General features: G+C 42.7%; 3 protein-coding genes and 1 non-coding gene across 4 annotated transcripts; 3 read left to right on the forward strand and 1 right to left on the reverse strand.

Annotated features, from left to right (window-relative positions):
- Positions 1-70: 70 nt before the first annotated feature.
- Positions 71-651, forward strand: BCR41DRAFT_376085 (hypothetical protein; the record flags this gene model as incomplete). Its single annotated transcript, XM_022027015.1, has 1 exon — positions 71-651. A coding segment is annotated over one exon (581 nt), but the record flags the coding sequence as incomplete, so codon positions are not given.
- Positions 652-747: 96 nt separating this feature from the next.
- On the reverse strand, positions 748-4,548 carry BCR41DRAFT_427048 (histidine phosphatase superfamily-domain-containing protein). Its single transcript, XM_022030824.1, has 8 exons — positions 4,275-4,548; positions 4,026-4,154; positions 3,428-3,873; positions 3,169-3,320; positions 2,424-3,090; positions 1,497-2,319; positions 1,316-1,402; positions 748-1,227 (listed from the first exon to the last, which is right to left on the reverse strand). Exons 1-8 carry the CDS (start codon positions 4,450-4,452, stop codon positions 767-769), a joined length of 2,943 nt encoding a protein of 980 aa, XP_021875113.1. The 5' UTR covers positions 4,453-4,548; the 3' UTR covers positions 748-766.
- A 658-nt stretch (positions 4,549-5,206) lies between these two features.
- BCR41DRAFT_402613 (hypothetical protein) lies at positions 5,207-6,112 on the forward strand (the record flags this gene model as incomplete). The annotated part of the gene is made up of 3 exons (XM_022029325.1): positions 5,207-5,276; positions 5,362-5,868; positions 5,976-6,112. 3 exons carry the CDS (start codon positions 5,207-5,209, stop codon positions 6,110-6,112), a joined length of 714 nt encoding a protein of 237 aa, XP_021875114.1.
- An 8,323-nt stretch (positions 6,113-14,435) lies between these two features.
- BCR41DRAFT_t165 lies at positions 14,436-14,508 on the forward strand. The gene has a single exon. It is a non-coding gene; the product is annotated as a tRNA-Ala (tRNA).
- Positions 14,509-18,320: the final 3,812 nt, after the last annotated feature.

An 18,320-nucleotide genomic window follows, 5' to 3' on the forward strand; every position in this document is an offset into this window, starting at 1 on the left:
CAAAGTAGTAATATCGATGCTGCTGCTGCAAAGGGGCCCAACAAGTATGCTTATACAGGCCTAAAAAAAGGTGGTGATCAAGATGAGGAAGGAGGGAGCAAGCGCCCAGTCCCTGATAGACCACGCCGTGACGAAGAGATCGAGTCAACCTGGATCCAGTATATCACGCCTGAGGGCAACCAGGGCGAGAAGCAGCTCAGACACGTTCTCAAGACATTTGATCGATCACAGTACGTCCTTGTTGAGGTGGACTCGCGTGCAAGACCCCCTAAATGCAAACTATTTAGTAAAAAAGAGTTGTATGAAAAGGCCAAAGCAGCCAAGCAAGCAAAGAAGACAAATGAACTTTCGACAAAGGAACTTCAACTCAATTGGGGAACAGATCCACACGATCTGGCCCACAAACTAGCCAAGTCACGAGCACATTTGGAAAAGGGTCATAGGCTCGAAATCCAGATTAATGGCAAGAGAGGCAAGAGCACTACTCAAGAGGACCGTAATGCTGTCATGGAGAGAGTCAAAATAGAATTCGAACCGGTATCGAAGTATGTGAGGCAACCTGAGTGGGTCTCTGCAACGACAGTAACCATGCTTTTACAAGGCAACACTAAGAAGAACGACAAGACAAAACCGACGCAGCAACAAATGTAGAGTCTTGTATACATATTTTTAAAATACAATATAACAAGATAAAATAAAAAAAATAGAACTGGAGAAAACCAGTGCCTTTTATTATATTATCAAGCTGTTGCTGTTGCCGTGTGTTTTATGGCTCAAAAAACCTTTCCACGAACCCTGGACGCTCTACTGGTGGAGAACCTATGATCATTAAAGGAGTTTCATCTTCAATTGTATCCTCCTCGCTCTCGTTCACTACTAGCCTGTGCCCTAGCATTCGACTCTCGCGAATCCGGCGATTGACACTTCTGTACTTTGGGTTCTCTATCTGGGTCTTGTAGTACCGCAATGCGTCGTCAAGAGGGAGATGGTCGGTCAGGTTGCGGCGCTGCATAACAGAGAGACAGTGTTTTGAGTCCATATGAAGATCTAAAATATTGGGGTTTCCTGCTCCGGGCGAGAATCCGATGCGCAGAGAATACTCCGGAGACGAACTGGGGAAGTGTTGATTTTCATCATGGAGAGACGATCCAGTCATTAACCTCGACCCATTACCCGGCATAACAGGGCTACTCCTTTCGTACAATTCGAATGTGATTTGTGTCAAGTCTATTTTGGAATACATCTTTATGTGAGTACGATAATTCATCTTGTAGGAAAATAAAGTGAAGCAATTGACCTGTATCTTTCTACTTACAATCCAACTCTGGGATCTTGCTCTTGCTAAGGCGCGTTGGGATCCCCGACAAATAGACAATGTTGAGTAAGGTATGGACATGGGACTCTAAAATAAAAATAAAAAATAAAATAATGTAAAAACACCTAACATCAGTATATGACTTGGTTTGATATGCCAAGCTAATTTGGCGGTGTATTACCTTTTGTAAAGTAAAGGCGCGTGCATGGCGCCGCATCTGGACGTTTGCATGACTCCAGGTCTTCAACAATTTGTTTGATCAGTGGCATACTAGTCAGTAGCCCAATTTCGAGACGATCTTCCTCGCTGATGCCATACTCCAGTGGAGCCACAAAGTCGAAGAGGATCTTGGCTTTGGAGTAAAGGTCCTTGAGAGGTCCCATACCACTATCTGACTCTGAATCGATAAAAATTTTCTCTAGGAAGGTCCGGTTGTGCAGTGCATCATATTTTAATGAATCATACAGGTCCGATACCTTCGATGGATCAAAGTCATCACGATCTCCATCCGCAAATTCGCCAAAGATCTTTTCCCAACGCTCATAAAACAGTGATGGATCTTCATAGCAGCACCACGATCTTTGAATAGAATCGATATCTAAGATCTTGAAATTCCTCCGCATGATCTCTCGAAGTTTCCTCATAGTCACAATGATATCTTGCACAATTTCTCCTGGATCTGTCGCACCCTTTGGCCATATCTTTGCAATCTTATCTGCATTGTCGGGCTGCAGCAGGTCGTGAAGCTCCTTCTTGACGATATCAGTCTTTTCCTTCGCAGCATTGCTGTCATCGAGCATCTCTTTTCGAATTAAAAGCATATCTTTTGGAACCTCTCTAATATCAAGGAATCGCTGCGTGAACAACTCAGCAGTAGCACGGACCCGACGCTCTGAAGAAGTGAAGATCTTGACATCGTCCAAGACTTGCTTGTTCATGATCTGTAGATCTTTGCGGAGATTGTCACCCAAATCTCTGGATTGATACTTAGCAGCATGTGTGAACTAGAAAATGGAAAAAAAGATAGAAGCAAAAACTGTCAATGCACCATGACTACCTCGGAAAGAAAGATATAGCACATGTTTGTTCTAACAACGCTTTTACCCACCTCCCCTCCCCATTTGACAATAATCTGTAGCTTGACTGACTTGGAGTTGCCTTCTTCATCTTTGGTAATAGTGGGCTTGACTTGAACTTTGGTGCCTGGTAAATTTGACTTCTTGTCAAGGATATTCTTGAGCAGCATCAACCTACTACTGTCCTCAAGCCCTTCTTCCATTGCCTGCTCGGCTGCTGCACAGACCAGCTTCAGGTCCTTTGCATTCCGAATGATCACTTCTTCACCTCCACCGTTCAAAAGCTCCCGGAATGGCGCTGAACTGAATGTGAACTTCATCTTTTGCTTTGGCGTCCTATCAGCGTGTCTGAAGACAGAAACGAATGCCTTCAGCCGCCACGAATTTTCAGCACTGAGTTCTCTGGGGAAGACAACTTCGGACAGCTTGCGTTGACGTGCATTACGCAAAAAAACGTCCTGAAGGATTCTAGCGCAATTATTGTAATAGTAATTGTTGCCTTTGACAAACGACCATCCGTTGACGTCAATAACATAGGATTTGCCAGACACACGCAAAAGATCGAATCCGCAGACACGTTGTCCAAAGACCTTGCAGATGCTTGCAGCCATTGATTTCTCCTCAGGCGTGAGCTGGGCGACATAGCGAATCTCTCTCCCATCAGTATTCCTACGAACATGCCCATCTACCACAGGAGATCTGTAGAGTCGTTAGTTGGATGGCATGCTCTGATTAACTTCCCGACAACATAAAGTTTTATTTTAAAAATAAACTTACTTTCTAGTCTCTGCATACACAAACTGGTCGCCAATAGTATAGACTTTGATATCCTCAGCATTGTCAACATCCAAAAACTCCTCATAGATATATGATCCGTCTATTCTAGGCGTATTGAGATCTGGGTCAAACTCACTCGATTTGTTGGCGACCTTGATTAATACCGTATGAAAAATGAGACGGCAAATGTTAGAAAGTGTCCTTATGACCATTTAATGCTCTTCACAGTGTAACGTATTCAGTTTGCTAGCTATATTACCTTGCGGAAGAGGCGTCTCCCTCCTCCTCCAGCTGAAGAATGATAGTAAACATGAATGTTATGATCTTCACCAGAGACAGGCTTCTCTACGAAGGGCTTTGTCATGATCTGATCCCCGATCTGTATTGTATCTTGATCAATGATCTTGAACTCTGGCTTTGATCGAGTGCTCGGAACACTTACGCCTCTTAGTTTCAATTTTTGCAAAACTCTCTCATCCAACGCAGGCCCGCCATCGCGATCCATCGTTAGCCGCTTAGGTGTTTGTACACCGATCTGGTCCATAATTTCGAGCACAAGCCTGCGGTCCCAAAGAACTGTTTGCATGTCAACCTCGTTTACACAAAATGGTGTTCTGAGTTTAACATATTCTATAGACTTGCGGAGTGGAAAGCCTTTTGAAAAAAACGAAATAAAGAAGTCGCATGCTGGCCATGCTTTGACATCTATATCGGAAAGCGAGAAAACATTTAGAGACAACTCTTTTTTCTTTCTGGCCATGCTTATCCTATCAAGTCCATTCCCATGTTTTGGACCTATCACATCTGATTCTGCACGCTCAGACCCATACAATTCTCATAATCGTTGAGTAACATACCTTCATCAAGGATACATTTGTCGCCGAAGATTATAGCCTCGAAGGGTCCACTGTTTAGCAGACGGTCCAGAATGTTACGCATGGGCTTTGAACGAGCTTTGTCATCCATTGCACATACACCAATGATGTCTACAATTTCATTCCGCCATCCCATTCAAAAAAAAAAAAAAAAAAAAAAAAAAAAGTTTGAAAAGAATCTCCTAAAAAAAAAAAAGAAAAAAAAAGACAGCAAATGTGCAATGCAATTACATTTCTTTCGTGGATGAAATGCACTTGGAGGGGAAATTGGTGTAAGCGAGCCAAATGAGCTTGGACTGAATGAAGGGATTTCAGTTTCGCCATCGCTGCTGAGCTGAGCTGCTATGGAGCGACCAAAGGACCTAGGGAGTGTAAACCCGTTAGTTATGGGAATGGGCTGTCCTTCCATTCTATGCTTTCACGAAGCTGAAGTAGAAAATGATTCGATGGTGTAAATAAGACAAGTAGTAAAGAAAAGACTAGAGTGGAGACAAGGAGGAACGAGGACAATCAGCAAGCAAGCAAGTAAAATGCAAGGAAGACGAGCTCTCTTTTTATGCTTGTCCCTGAGAAAACGAATGAGAGGGCATGATTCTTCCTGGTCGCTACCAAAGATTATGCAACTATAAATTGCAGAGAAACATTGATGAGATCTGCTGCTGCAAGATGGAGGCTGGTGCCACCTTTGTATGCACCACTGCGATTCAAGCACTGCCCCTATTTTATGCTTTATGTCACTATAAGACTATCTAATAGTATCGAATGTGTGGCAAAGGATGTATATTGGTCGCTAGTCGACCAGGCGGTTGACTGTTGGATATGGCAAATCTATATTTTTGATGCTTTTCCAGGAGTTTGGATTGAGTCAGCAGTTGAGGTTGTTGTAGTACCATGTGTTGCACAAGGCTCACAGCATGCACAGCGTCCTTGGAATGAATAGAAAAAAACGCGACGAAACTTACTGATCGTGAAGCACCATCTCGAGTTTCTTTGGATGCGTTTCAATATGGTAGGACAGAAAGATGTTTCAGTTTTTTTTTTACATGTTCGAGCCAAGCCGCAGTAAATGGATAACACAAATTTCACTCTTCATTTGCACCACACACTCTCTCCTTCTCACCCTTTACTAGTAACAATAAGACAATAACAATATGCTATTAACAATGGCTGCAGAAAAGAAGTCACCGGCACGGACAGAGCTTCTCAAAATCATCAAGAAATATCAGAAGCGAGGTAAAAGGGCTAAAAAATCAATTTTAGGCATTTAAGGCCTATCTCGTTGCTAATATAGGCCTTTTTTTGGGTTCTTTTGGGATAGCCATGGCCCTTGGTCTACGATTTCACACGACACTACCATCACTACCAATGCCGCCATCTTCAAGTGATAAAATGTCACCCAAAACAGCAAAGATTGCCACCAGTGAAAAAGCAAACGCAGAATATGTTCTGACTACCTCACCAATCTCGGATATCTCTTCGACACGCATGTCATCTAAGTCTGTTTCAACTTCAGTTATGCCACTTTGGCTTCTGCAGGATGCGTTTGCTGACCTTACTGTTCAACTTGAGCGAGATCCAGAGTTAATACACATGATTACGGCTGAAGATCTCGCTCAGTTGAAGACTTGCTACCAAGCCTTGCTCACGGCAGCCTACTATAGCCTTTACATGGCTACGAAAATGTCTTGTAGCTCTGAAGAGAGTTCATGGATAGGTGCAGGTTTAGGCGCAATAAGGACTGGGACTGGGGCTGGGGCTGGGGTAGGCACAAGAAACAACACATTCATAGAGCGGAATTGGGCTAACGGACGGCTCTACTATGAAGGTATCAAAAAAAAAAAAAAAAAAAAAAAAGACTATTCATGGCCATGCACACTAAAAACGAATGATTCAAAATTCATGACCTATGCTTCCATGATTAATTAAATTTAGCGCACTACATCTTCCGACAAGGACTTGATGAGATAGGGGCGTTTCTGAAAGGAGAACCGAGTACAACGAAGCTTTACATGTCTCTAGAGCAATCTTTCAAGGATTTTAAAGTCGAGAGCGATGCCCATATTAGATAACTGTAATACTTGGCTGGAATGAAAAAAAGGCTTGTACCGATTAACGAGAAGCCCTAATTACTATGGAAACTCTTTATATTTACAAGTCTTAAAGGAATAGGCTTTTTGGCCTTGTAGCTTTCAAGAGCATACCCATATATTCAGAAGGCAAACAACCTTTTTTTAAATGCAAATTATTAATTTGACTACCCCAAATGGCCACAAAATCCAAGACTTATCTGGTTTATCTGGTTAAGGCCACACTCGGTGTTCCATCTACCGGAGTGGACTGTGGCAAGAAAACCCTTTTTTTTATTTATCTTAATTTTTTTATTTTAAGACTAACGGATAACCACATGGGAAAGGGAAGTGTAGCTTCATGCTTGTTATAAACAACTTTTTGCTGCATCCTTATCCAGCAGCTGTTTTGTGATCAAAGTATAGTACCTAATGCCGTGGTATTGCTCCTACCAAAGACCTAATATAGCCGCATAGGCTGTCTTTGCTGGCCTGTCTACAACCTCATTTCCGACATACCCTGCATGGCTATACACCCATTTTGCTCTAACTTCTTCTTGTGCTTTTTAAGCTTGATCCACTATTGTCCATCATTATACACTAGCTGAGTACTGCCTTAGCCGACTTATTAATGTCTGTCGTTGCTGAATCAACGCCCTTGGACTGATCTTCATCTATGAATACATCGGCCACTGTAACTCAAGGCTGTTGAGAGTCGTCGCGAGCACACAACAGAGTTTGGCGCGCGCTGGTGATACTTTCATGCTGATCGTCAATAGATAGTGTCTCCTAAGTCTTGGTCCTGAATGGGCATAGTCACTACAGATACGTCACTGATCATGCTTGTGTGTGGCAGGTAGTGAAGATAAACGATGATATTATTAAGGTATAGTTAAGAGTGATGTTTATAGGCTGAATGCTACTATAATGTGATACTGTGTTCACATTGATCATAGCCGTCTGGGCGAAGCTGAATGCTCTACTAGTATAGATATCCTTGCGTCACTTATCACCCCTACCGCCTTTGTTAGCTGCCTTCATCCTTCAATCCTAGCTCGTCCCTTTTGCTCGCATAGCTGCATTTCTTTCACGGACACTTTTACTGCCATTTATCGTCTTAACATCTTTTGAAGCGCCCTCGATGTCCGCTGTTGCTTTACAACCCCTTCTTTGCCACATTCAAGCTCTGCTCGTTCAGCCTCGGCCCCTAGTTCGCCCACCAATTGATGATGTAGACTATACCGATTCGCAACGCGTTGTTTTACAAATGGTCTTCGATGCTGCGCACGCTGTTGTAATATATTTTTGACCCTTATATAGTGGCCATAGTCAAATGGTCAAGCTTTAAAATATCTTTGCAGTCCAGCGAGAAATTGTTAGGGCCATAATGGTACGGCCTACTTGGTCCACTTGGTTCAATATCACCGTTCAACCTCTCTGGATAAACTTGGCCAGAATAAGCAATGGCCAACCTTGTTCTTCAGGAGCTCTCTGCATTACTTGTTTTCTATGTTCTTTGGAAATGTTATCACTAATGGAAGCCTGCCTCCAGATGGCTCCGCCAATATCCTTCCGGTGAACCTTGGCGCTTCATGTCAGTGGATCATTTGTATTTCTCTGTTTATACCTTTTTTTTTTTTTTTGATAACGAGAACCCACAAGGCCATGTAGAGTTTGTTATGATGTCAGCTCTGCAAATGGTGTGCCCCATTGCTGGGATGGCAGATAAAGCGGTATCTAATAATCGACCGAAGCCGCAACTTTGTACTGCTACAGTAACAGTACGACATCTTGTTCATAAACCACGTCAGCATTGAGTAGACTTCCTTGGTGCTCTGGAGATCTGCGGCATGGCTCTACCCTACTTAACCTGCTGTGTATGAAGGTCACCCTTTAGCCGCAGTCCTCAATTATCAAAGATTTACAACTTCCAGGCGCTCTATCACCGCCAATTCCACCTGCTGTCGGCAGCTTGCCGCCATCTGCTGATCTGCATCGTCTTCACGCCTGCTGCTCATTGTTATCCTTAGTGAAAGCCAAAGAATTCATCTCTGCTACGTCTGTGGCTTCTAATGCAGTCGCGTCCCCTGGCGTGTTTGCTCGCAGAGGTGATGGCATTGTCTCTTTCCCAGTTGACGGTGACTTTGCAGCGTCTGTTCCAGATTTCAGTCCTGCCGAGTTCCTCGATTGACTTGACAAAGCGGCAAACAATGTACCTTGAGATCGATGCTGTGGTTCTGAAGATCGTCTTCCATTTTTGTATCAGCTCCTTCGGCACCAAACCGTGGTACAAGTCTTGGACAGTCCAGTGGGCATCCTCACCCTCGTTCCTCCGCCCCATATCCACATCTTCCTCACCAAACAGAGCGCTTGCATGTCGAATCTCTCTGACGCCCTTGAACATCGCTTCCAAAGAGCCCCAAATCACGTTGTCGGCTACAGGTGTAAACGAGGGACCTCCTTTATTCAGGTTTGGCTCCTGTGTTTTCCCTTGTTTGTCTTCCCAGAGCTTCTTCTCCTTCACTAATGCTCTTTTGCCATCCTTCGTGATGAGTTCTATGGCCTGCTTCCAACCTTTCAATTGCTCGTCCAGTGTCATGGGACATTGCCAGAGGTGTTCTATGTCCTCCTGCTCCTGTTCACACATCCTGCAGATGTCAGTCTCATACAGGTCCGGTCACCACTGCCTCATATAAGTGAGTGTAGGAAGCATACCATGGACCTTCTTTATTCTGTGCGCTCTCTTGTGACAATCTGCTGGGCTGGTGAAGAGGCCTCTAGGCGTGTTGCCATCGTGAAGAATATGCAGGCTTGCTTTCCATTCTACTTCTCGCCAGTCTGTGTTGTATATTTCAATATACAAGATAATAACGGCCCAGCTATAAGGTTAAGAAAAATACTAAAAACACACTAGGAACACACTAGGGGAATTCCCAAAATTAATACGCTAAGAAAAATATAATAATAATAATAACGCGTCACTAGAGACGCGACAAAACACGACATGGTTCCTGAATAATCCCATGTCGCTTCTAGATAGATATGTAGTTACTTGGTACGAGTCTCTCTACCAGAAAATGAATAAATACCCCATGGATGTGGTGTGTGGACCCACATCTTATTCTCACTTATCTTAGCTTCTGATAACTACTGTCTAAATATTTTTCAGTCTGCAATATAATTCCTGACTCTGTTCTGAGACGCCCACAAGTAATGTGTTCTCACTGCTGATTGGAGTTTTAGCAGGTGTCTAAGATCATCCTCCACCACCTCGTTCTCGAAAATAGCGTGGCAGCGCAGATCGTTGTGTTCCAGTCCTTTGATTGTCCACATTTCGCTAAAATGAGCATCTTTGGCGGCTTGGTCTGCCCTTATATTGCCTCTATTCCCAGCATGGCCCTTGACCCATTTCACAGTTACCTTCCCGCCCTGCTTAAAGAGCGCTCTCGAAATAGCTGCCCACCACACTGCGTACTTGGATCGCAATCGCTGCCGTTCAGTGCTTGCTTCTCGCTTTTGAGCAAGGTCCTTGAACTGAACCACTACCGCCATGTTGTCTATGTAGACAGTCGTTGGAACGTTACGGGGACTGACTAGAATGGCTGCGTACAGTCCTACTAGCTCTGCCTTGGTGGATGAAGCATACCCATCGACTCTACCTGAAACTACATTTGAGAAGCTTTCTGGGCCTATCTGAGCCACCACCCCGAAAGCCATCCGCGCCGCCCTTCTTCCTGCCTCTTCAAGGGACCCATCGGAGTAAAGTGTTAGCTGACTCATCGTTGATAGTTTCTCTCTTTGACGCAGTATATTGTCCATGTCAACCTGTGGGATCTCTACACCTAGGCACTCAGAGGAGCCAAACCACCGATGATGACCCTCTGGGATTTTATTATTCCTTGTTCTTGAGGAGTCCATCTCTTCTTGCGCTTTCGTCCTGAGCCTCCTATCGAGAGCTTGTTCGTCGAGTTCATGGCGTCCACGTATCTTGTTTCGCTCTTGTGCTCTACGTCTTGCTCGGTTGAAAGCCGCTCGTCGTCGCTGTTCTCTTCTTCCTTGTTCATCGAGCCTTTGAAACCTAGCCTGTAACCGTAGGCGTTCTTGACGGCGAGCTCTTTCGATAGCCTTCGAGTGTGCGGCTTCTTGCTTGGCTTGCACCCACTGTTCACGTCGCCACACTCTCCTCCTCTCCGCCTCTTCTTTTTTCCTCTCTTGCTCTATTTTTCTTAGCAACCATTGCTCCCTCTTCCCTCTTTCCAAACGGTCGCGAAATTGTAACATTTTCCTTCCTTGAGGATCTTTCCACAGCCTATGCCTCTCGTTAGCTTCGCGCTCTTTTTCTCTCAAACGCTCTCTTTTTTCAAAATTTTCTCGCAAGTATTCTTTTTGGAGTTCGCGATCAGACTCAGTGTATCCTTCATACTCCTGCATACCCTCTTGTATGTAACACTGTGCTCTTCTTTCTCTTTCCTCCCGCTGTTCTACACTTAGGGGATCAAGTGGCTCTCTGGGGTCTTCCACGTCACTGAGGTAACTTATATATCCAACTTCATCATCCTCATCACCCTCAGTGGGCTGCCCCTCCAACATATTGTCTTCTGTGAGTAGTTCATCTGCTCTCTCATTGTTTTCAGCCTCATTTAGCTGTTGGAGCTCCCTTAAATCTCTCTCTTCCTCTTCGTCTAGTCTCTGAAGAATGTTCTTTTTGTCTCTACACCATACTTCGATAAAGTTGTGTGTGTAAAGGGACTCATGAAGGGCATTTTGAACATTGTGGAACCATGCTGGAGATGCCTTTGGGTCTCTCCTTTTCGTACGTACCTCATTCCAGGATTTGAGTGACGAATCCTCGTCTAGAGTTTGCTCAGCATAATATATTCCTCTTGCTGCTAATTCCCGCACAGGCTGGTCATCCACAATGCCATGAAGCATGTCTGCTATATTGAGAGCATTTCCAGGGAGCCCAAAATCGTTTGCTAGTTGCAAGTCAAACTTCACTTGTCGATCGGCCATTAGTTTACAGACGCTTGATGCGAAGTTGTGTTTGTATGCTTTTATTTTGTGTGGCTCTGCAGTTGGGAGCTTGCTCGTCCTAAGGCGCTTCTGGAGGGCAATGAGACGTGCTCTACAGATACGTCCCATCAACCCATTGTCATTTAGGCGTAGGAACAGGATTGATATCTGCTCCTCTGTCTGTGCGTCTTCTAAGTTTTTAATTGCATAGAATCTAGGGTGATGCATTATGCTGTTGGGTGTGGTTGACGGCATACGTGCTTTGCTCTTACATAGCTTCATATACTTACCTGTCATTCGTCTCACAAAAGAAGGGGGAAGTATCTGTGCCGAAATCCTATAAAGCACCTTGGGTATGAGGACGTTATTGATGAGATATGCTGTCTGTTTGTCGGTTACTGCTTTTGAGGAGAGAATACTACACATTGACGTGACTTCTCTTTCTACAATGTTCTCTGTTGTCTTCACCGACCCTCTGGCTGTTACCCAGACACCTAGTATCCGGACAGGGTCATCTTTGCCCAGCGGGCGGATTTCTTCTGCCGGTGTACCAAAATGGAGATTATTGTTATTGTTGAGCTTGCTGTTTAGTGTTAGCACCTGCGTCTTTTTCGCATTGATTTCGACCCCGTTAAGAACAAAAAAGGACGTGGCGACATCTAGTATATCCTGTACATGTTGCTTGGAGTCAGATATCCATGTCGTGTCGTCCACAAAAGCCAGACATGCGAGCTGAGGTGTATCTGGAGGGCCCTCTATTCTGTATCCCTTCATGTGGTCCATAACTTCACATAGTAGTGGATCATAAGCTATTCGCCAGAGTAAAGGGCACTCTACGCCTCCTTGATCCAGACCGCATTCTGGGCGGTACTCTTTCGTAAGCCCGTATTCTGTAATAACTCTATTGACCTTGGTAACAGCGATGTTCTCACACAACCTGATAAATGCCTCTGGAACTCGTAAGCGACGTAGCCCTCTGGACAACATACCATCGGAAGCACAATTGACCGAATCAAAACACCTTTTCATATCTTGGAACACTATCCATTGCTCCTTGCGAAACTCTCTAGCATCTTCCATTGCTGCTTGGAGGATATGAATTGGGTCCTTTGTCGTCGTTCCTTTTAAGACAGAAAAGTTAGGCCCCCGCAAGATGTTATGACGCCGCATCATTTCACTAAGTCTATTGGTTAGAACTGTGAACATGATTTTTCTTGCATGTTCTAGAAGCGCAATCGGCCTGACTTCCGCCATGCTTCCTGACCATTCTGCTGCCTTTGGGATGCAATACAATAGTCCAGTTTTCCAATCCTTTGGTATTGTTTCTTGGACTATTGTGGCACCAACAATCTGGAAAAGAATGTTATGTCCGACTTGGCCTTGATGTTGAAATAAATCGTTCGTGGTGCCTGATACTCCTGGTGCTTTGTTCTTTGGTGTCTCTTGGATCACTACCATAAATTCCTCCCATGAAGGTGGGCTCATGAGCCCATCATACCATTCTTCCTTGATCCTTTCGTGTGGTGCGTATTGTCTTTCCCAGCGTGTTCCTTGTTCCAGAGGTTTTGCAGGCCTGGGACCGTGCCACTTTTGAAACCATTCTCTGACGTGCCTTTTAATACCTTCTGGCTCAAGAATGTTGAAAGTGTCACCGTCCTCCTGTACTTGAATCATGTCCAGTATGACTCTTCCATGTCCTCTACCTAACAACTTATCAATCATCCGACCTGTCGCCGTAAGCAGCTGTCCGCATCTCTGTTCAATCCACTCTGTCATCTTCGATGCTTTTTCTAAACGCCTCTCTGTCTGCATCTCCGATATTGCCTGTACCCATCTTTTCTTGATACCCTTGCTCCATGTCTCCCATTCTTCTTCATCTGCGTTCCACCCAGGCACCTCGCCTAGATCCTCCATTCCTCTTTCCGTTTCTTCCCTCATCCATTTCGCGTGGTTGTTGAATTTGATCCGCTCCGCCTCTAGATATTCTCTTGCACTATCCTCTAGATCGGTTCGTCTTCTCCGTCTAATTGCCACCGTTGCTTGCTTGATCTTGCTTAGGTCCCGCACTAAGTGTAAGATCGAGAGTTCTGCTTGAGGTTTCACCCCTGATCTACCTACTGTTTTACCTGGTAGGGTCGCTTTTGCACAGCGAAGCACTGTTTTTGAGTACCAGCGCCACGCTTGTTCCACCTTTACCTTCTCTAATTCTTCCGGAGTTATTCTGCCTTCATTTTGGTTCTCATATTTGAGTCCAAGATTCCTCATTTTCTCCTGATCGTCGAGAGCCATGTTTAAGGCATTTTCAAAATCATCCCACTGTGTCTTGTTAATGTCTCGAAATTGAAAGCGGAAGCCTTTGGGTTTCTTGTACTTAAGAGGATCTGCCTTGTGGATGAGTGCTTGGATTGTGATATTGGCCGTCACCATTTTATGGTCCGACGAGACTCCATCAACCGAACTGTGATCAACATACACAAGCTTGCCCACCAACAAGCTATCTGTAAAGATCATGTCAATTCGGCTGACACCTTGGCATGTAAAGTCTTGTGTTGTTGGGTGTAACGCCCTGTAGGTGTCGTAGAATTGCTCTGTTTGTAGCCATTTTAGGATATCGGTTTCTGGATTGGTGCTGGTCCTTGTGCAGTTTTTTCTGTCAATCCTGGGATTGCATACCCCATTGAAGCCTCCCATAATAATTACCTCCCTGCGTTCTGCTCTTGCACTAATACATTCTCCTTTGAGCCACTCGCTTAATTCTCTGCGCTGCTTTTCCTTTTCACGATTCGTTCTATCTTCACTGGGTACATAACAATTAATCACCCGAAGCTTTAATTGTCCTTTGAAATTAAAATCTCTAGACTGCCCTCTGCTTCCACATGAGGATATTCTCCCAGCATGTACCCATAGCCACTTGTGGATAATGAGGCCGACTCCCGTACCTCGCGTTTTCCCTTCCTCACCTGTTAACCACCAAAATTTATAACTTTCTTGTTTTATATAGTCTGCTGCTATTTTCGCACCATGATTCATATTTGTCTCTTGTAACGCAATAACATCATACTCTTCTGACTCTCCCCATTTTGTGGCCTGACGAGTATACTACTCAGCCATTGGGCGATAACAATTTGTGGTACTTAGCATAAGACTTTTTTTTTTTTTTATAAAAAAAATACTTAACATAAGACATCGTCCACGTGATCGACTACTCATATGTGATTCTCGTTTAGAGTATATATAGGTGATAATCCTAAAGCTGTCATCAACCTCGAGCGAATCGGGGATCTAGCTGCTTACATGGGTTTAGCACACTATCGGGGATCTAGCTCAAATGGTAGAGCGCTCGCTTAGCATGCGAGAGGCACTGGGATCGATGCCCAGGTTCTCCAATCTTTTGTCTTTTGCACTCGGAGTTTATCTCACGCATTTTGTCCTTTAACAATGGAAAAAGATATTTTGCACGGGGGTCTTTTTTTTTTTTTTTTTATTTATTTGTACGGGATCTTTATTTCAGTCTTAAATACCACTACAAAGAAGCCTTCGACGACACAAGTTCAGATCCAGAGCCGATACTCAAGCATCAAATACTGGCCAGAATATTTATCTTATCAAGGCCGTACGTAGCTCAGAGTAGATGTTGATACTCTTTTTGCGGCTCTGGGACTAAATAAAGAACTACAAATGATTTATCTATAATTGAAATATACTATGCCGCTCTACTTTGCACTTTTGTTGGTCCTGTTGTTATAGATTGTGGATGGTTCCCCGATGCTTTCTTTCATTTAGCGCGTGCATACATCTCTAGTATTTCCGTACACTATTAAGCACACAACGATGAGTTCAGTAATTAGGAACCTCTAATGTGTAGTTTGTTTCGGTAGATATACAAACAATCATACTACCATAATCATTGCTACAATGCATAGCGTGCCGTGTTACTACTCTCTTTCTTTTCTCTTTCTTATATGTCCTTATCTCTGTCCTTCTTTATTAAGAGCTCAAGCGCCCTCAGTACTAAATCCTGTTTATCAAATTCACCAAAATACAATGGGTAGACCTCAGTTTATTTTGTGGAATGTCTATCCCCTCACCCGTTTGTAACCCGAGAGATTACTTATCTTTTGATAGTTGGTGGCAGTTCGCACTCAAAGTCGATCGTGCCACAATTACCTATACCCTTATATCTAAATAGCTAAAATATTTTAATAGCACAACCGTGACTTATAGTGATAGAAAAGAGACATAAATACTCTTTTCTGTTACGTCGATAAAGATCCTTATTTTTGTCTCATTACATTCCAAGTTTGTTATCATGTTCAACAGGGTTGATTTTTCACCACTAATAGCCAGAACTTGCCTTAGGTCGTCTTTAGCACGCAATGTCGCATACTCAGCAGCACATGTATATGCTCGCTGCGTCTAGGGACTAGCTTCATATTGTACAATCATCTAAAAGAAAGTTTGGTCAAAAAAATAAAATTTTGAAATGGCTATGAAGAGAAGCACTGTCTTCAATCCTATTTCTTGTCGTTTTCCCTCAGCATGTACTGCCCAAAAACTTCAGTGATTATCTACATTGGTCTCGTTAATAAAAGCGTAAATTTCCATCTTGGTTGGTGAAGTATTTTTGTATGTCGCAAATGAGCTGTTTGTCAGAGATTCAAAATAAAAAAAAAATAATAATAAATAACCCACTTTGACCTGACTTTATTTCGGGTGACTGTAGAGCGGAATAGAGCGTGAAAAATATTTTGTAGATAGATAGTAAGCAGTAGAAAAGTAAGTGAGAATAAGATGTGGGTCCACACACCACACCCATGGGTATTTATTCACTTTCTGATAGAGGGACTTGTACCAGGTAACTACGTATCTATCTATAAGATGACATAGGTTCGTTCTAAAAACTTCATATCAAAGATTTATCGCGTTCATGTGTGGCGCGTTATTGCCGCTAATTTCTACTGCTAACCTTTTTAGCGCATTGGCCATTATAATTTTGCATACTGTGAAATATGCAACGGAGCGCGATGAGTATCACAGCTCCCACGGCGCTGCAACTTCTAGCAGTAATAAATCCAGACTCTTTCCTACTCTAGACTCATCTCCGCTTATTTCCGTCGAAATAAAAATCTAGAATCATCTAGTCTGTAGGATACATGTTGCCGTTTGTAGATGAAATAAAGACCCCGTGCAAATAAAAAAAGACCCCTGTGCAAATAAGGTGTGTACAGGGCAGTGCAAATAATTTTTTTTATAAGTGAATATTTATTTGCACGGGGGCCGTACAAATAACTTCATCCTTAACAATTGTACAGCGGATTTCTGTCCGTCAAAGTTTTTTTTTTGAAAGGATTAATCTATTTAGCAGCCCATTACCAAATATAGTCAACTTTGAAAACTCTATTTGGCAGCTGGGCTGCCAAATAGCATTACCTTCAGAGCCTTCAACACCTTTACATGCACTACATGAGTCCTAGGCTCGAATCCAGTCAGAGAGGGAAGCTTGCATCTAACATGCGAGCCAAATTTTGTTGCCTTTTATGGGCAACGACATTTTGCTTTCCTCTCCGCTCAATTCAGGGTCTGGTGGAATGAATATAAACAGTGTATTGTACTGATGTACTAAGCATACCAACATGAGTTTTCTTTTTTTTTTTCTGAAATAGAGAAATGAAAATGTTGACATGATAGCAAAAAACTATATCAGTCCCATATATATCACTGCAAGGGATATCTTGCCTCAAACGAAGACGCTCACCATACAATGGACCACTTCATCACTTGTAAGAGAAAAATACAGCTTTGGTTGTTTCCGTGTTTCACATATTTTATTGTCGTTCACACTTTCTGAACATAGATGTTAAGTAATTTAAGGTTGTTATATGGATACTTCACAAACCATAACAGTTGCCATCCCTTCTAATACAACAAGAGTGTTTACATTCCGAACATTTCCTGTTGAACAAGAGGAGACCCAAGTCAAAAGATTCGTGTTATGGGGATGACAACTTGATGATCTTAGAGCCATAAAGGCCCCCATTTCAAAAACAATCAGCGCCGAGAATCTAGAACTATTGAACTATTGAAAAAGAGCATTTGCCAACAATCTTCTATTAAAGAACTGCATGAAGATCGTACCCATTATGGCCAATAAAAGATCTAAAATAATAAATTTTACTTTTTCTCATGATACCACACTGAGCGGAAAGTCATTTCAGCGGAAGAGGGATTGGTAATGTTGTAACTTCGTCGTAGGCGAAGGTTTGCCTTTCTTGTATGTCCTCTCATCAAAGACGCCTTTCTTCGGGTATAATAATATTCATCTAAGAGATACCTCGTTCACAAGATAAAAGAAAACAAGAATAAACATCAGGCACCAAAAGCAAAAGTCTGCAAGAAATGAGGCCTGAATCAAGAATACTTCATTATAGTAGAAACATTAAATCTCTATTTATGATACCATTAATTATACGGTAGCGGCAGGTCTTGTTTACATTCTCATTGTTATAAAGATAATAGTAGTAAAAGATATGAAAGAATAATTAGTGCAAGTGCTGGATTGCTCCGATGAAGCAACATGTAAATCAGGTATCAATCAAATAATAATAGCACATTCATAGATATAATTATACTCTTGCCTTTTTTTCACGAGTGTTCGAAAGCGAGGGTGTCCAAATATTCTGGAGATGTGCCTTTGATATAGGGTCGAACATCTAATGGTGTAATCTTTCTTGCTTCCTTGTCCTGTTCCTCACTTTTATTAACCTTTTCTGCTACTTCTCTTCTTCGTTAGTACTTTCGTTTACTTTTTTATTTTGCGTTTTGTTGTTTGGTGTTTTCTTTTCTTACTTTTACTTTCATTGACTTCTTGGTACTTACCTTACTTACCTGAGACTGTCCACCCTACCACCCTATACAGTCCCTTACCCTTGAAGAAGAAAAAAATATAAAAAAAAAACTTCTTTCCGGAATTTGCTTTCTTTCCTGTACTTTCATTTGCTTTCACTTTCTTGCTATGTTTCCGTTTGTTTTTCTTTCTACTTTCTTGTCATGCTTTCGTTGTATTCCTTTAACACTTGTTATATTTTTTCACTCATTCTCCTTTACTGGTTCTCTTTCTTGTTATCTTTTGATGGTTTACTTTCTTGCTATCCTTTGATGGTTTACTTTCTTATTATCCTTTGATGCTTCACTATCTTGT

The sequence above is a fragment of the Lobosporangium transversale genome (genome assembly GCF_002105155.1).
Source record: "Lobosporangium transversale strain NRRL 3116 chromosome Unknown BCR41scaffold_101, whole genome shotgun sequence".
Taxonomy (NCBI): domain Eukaryota; kingdom Fungi; phylum Mortierellomycota; class Mortierellomycetes; order Mortierellales; family Mortierellaceae; genus Lobosporangium; species Lobosporangium transversale.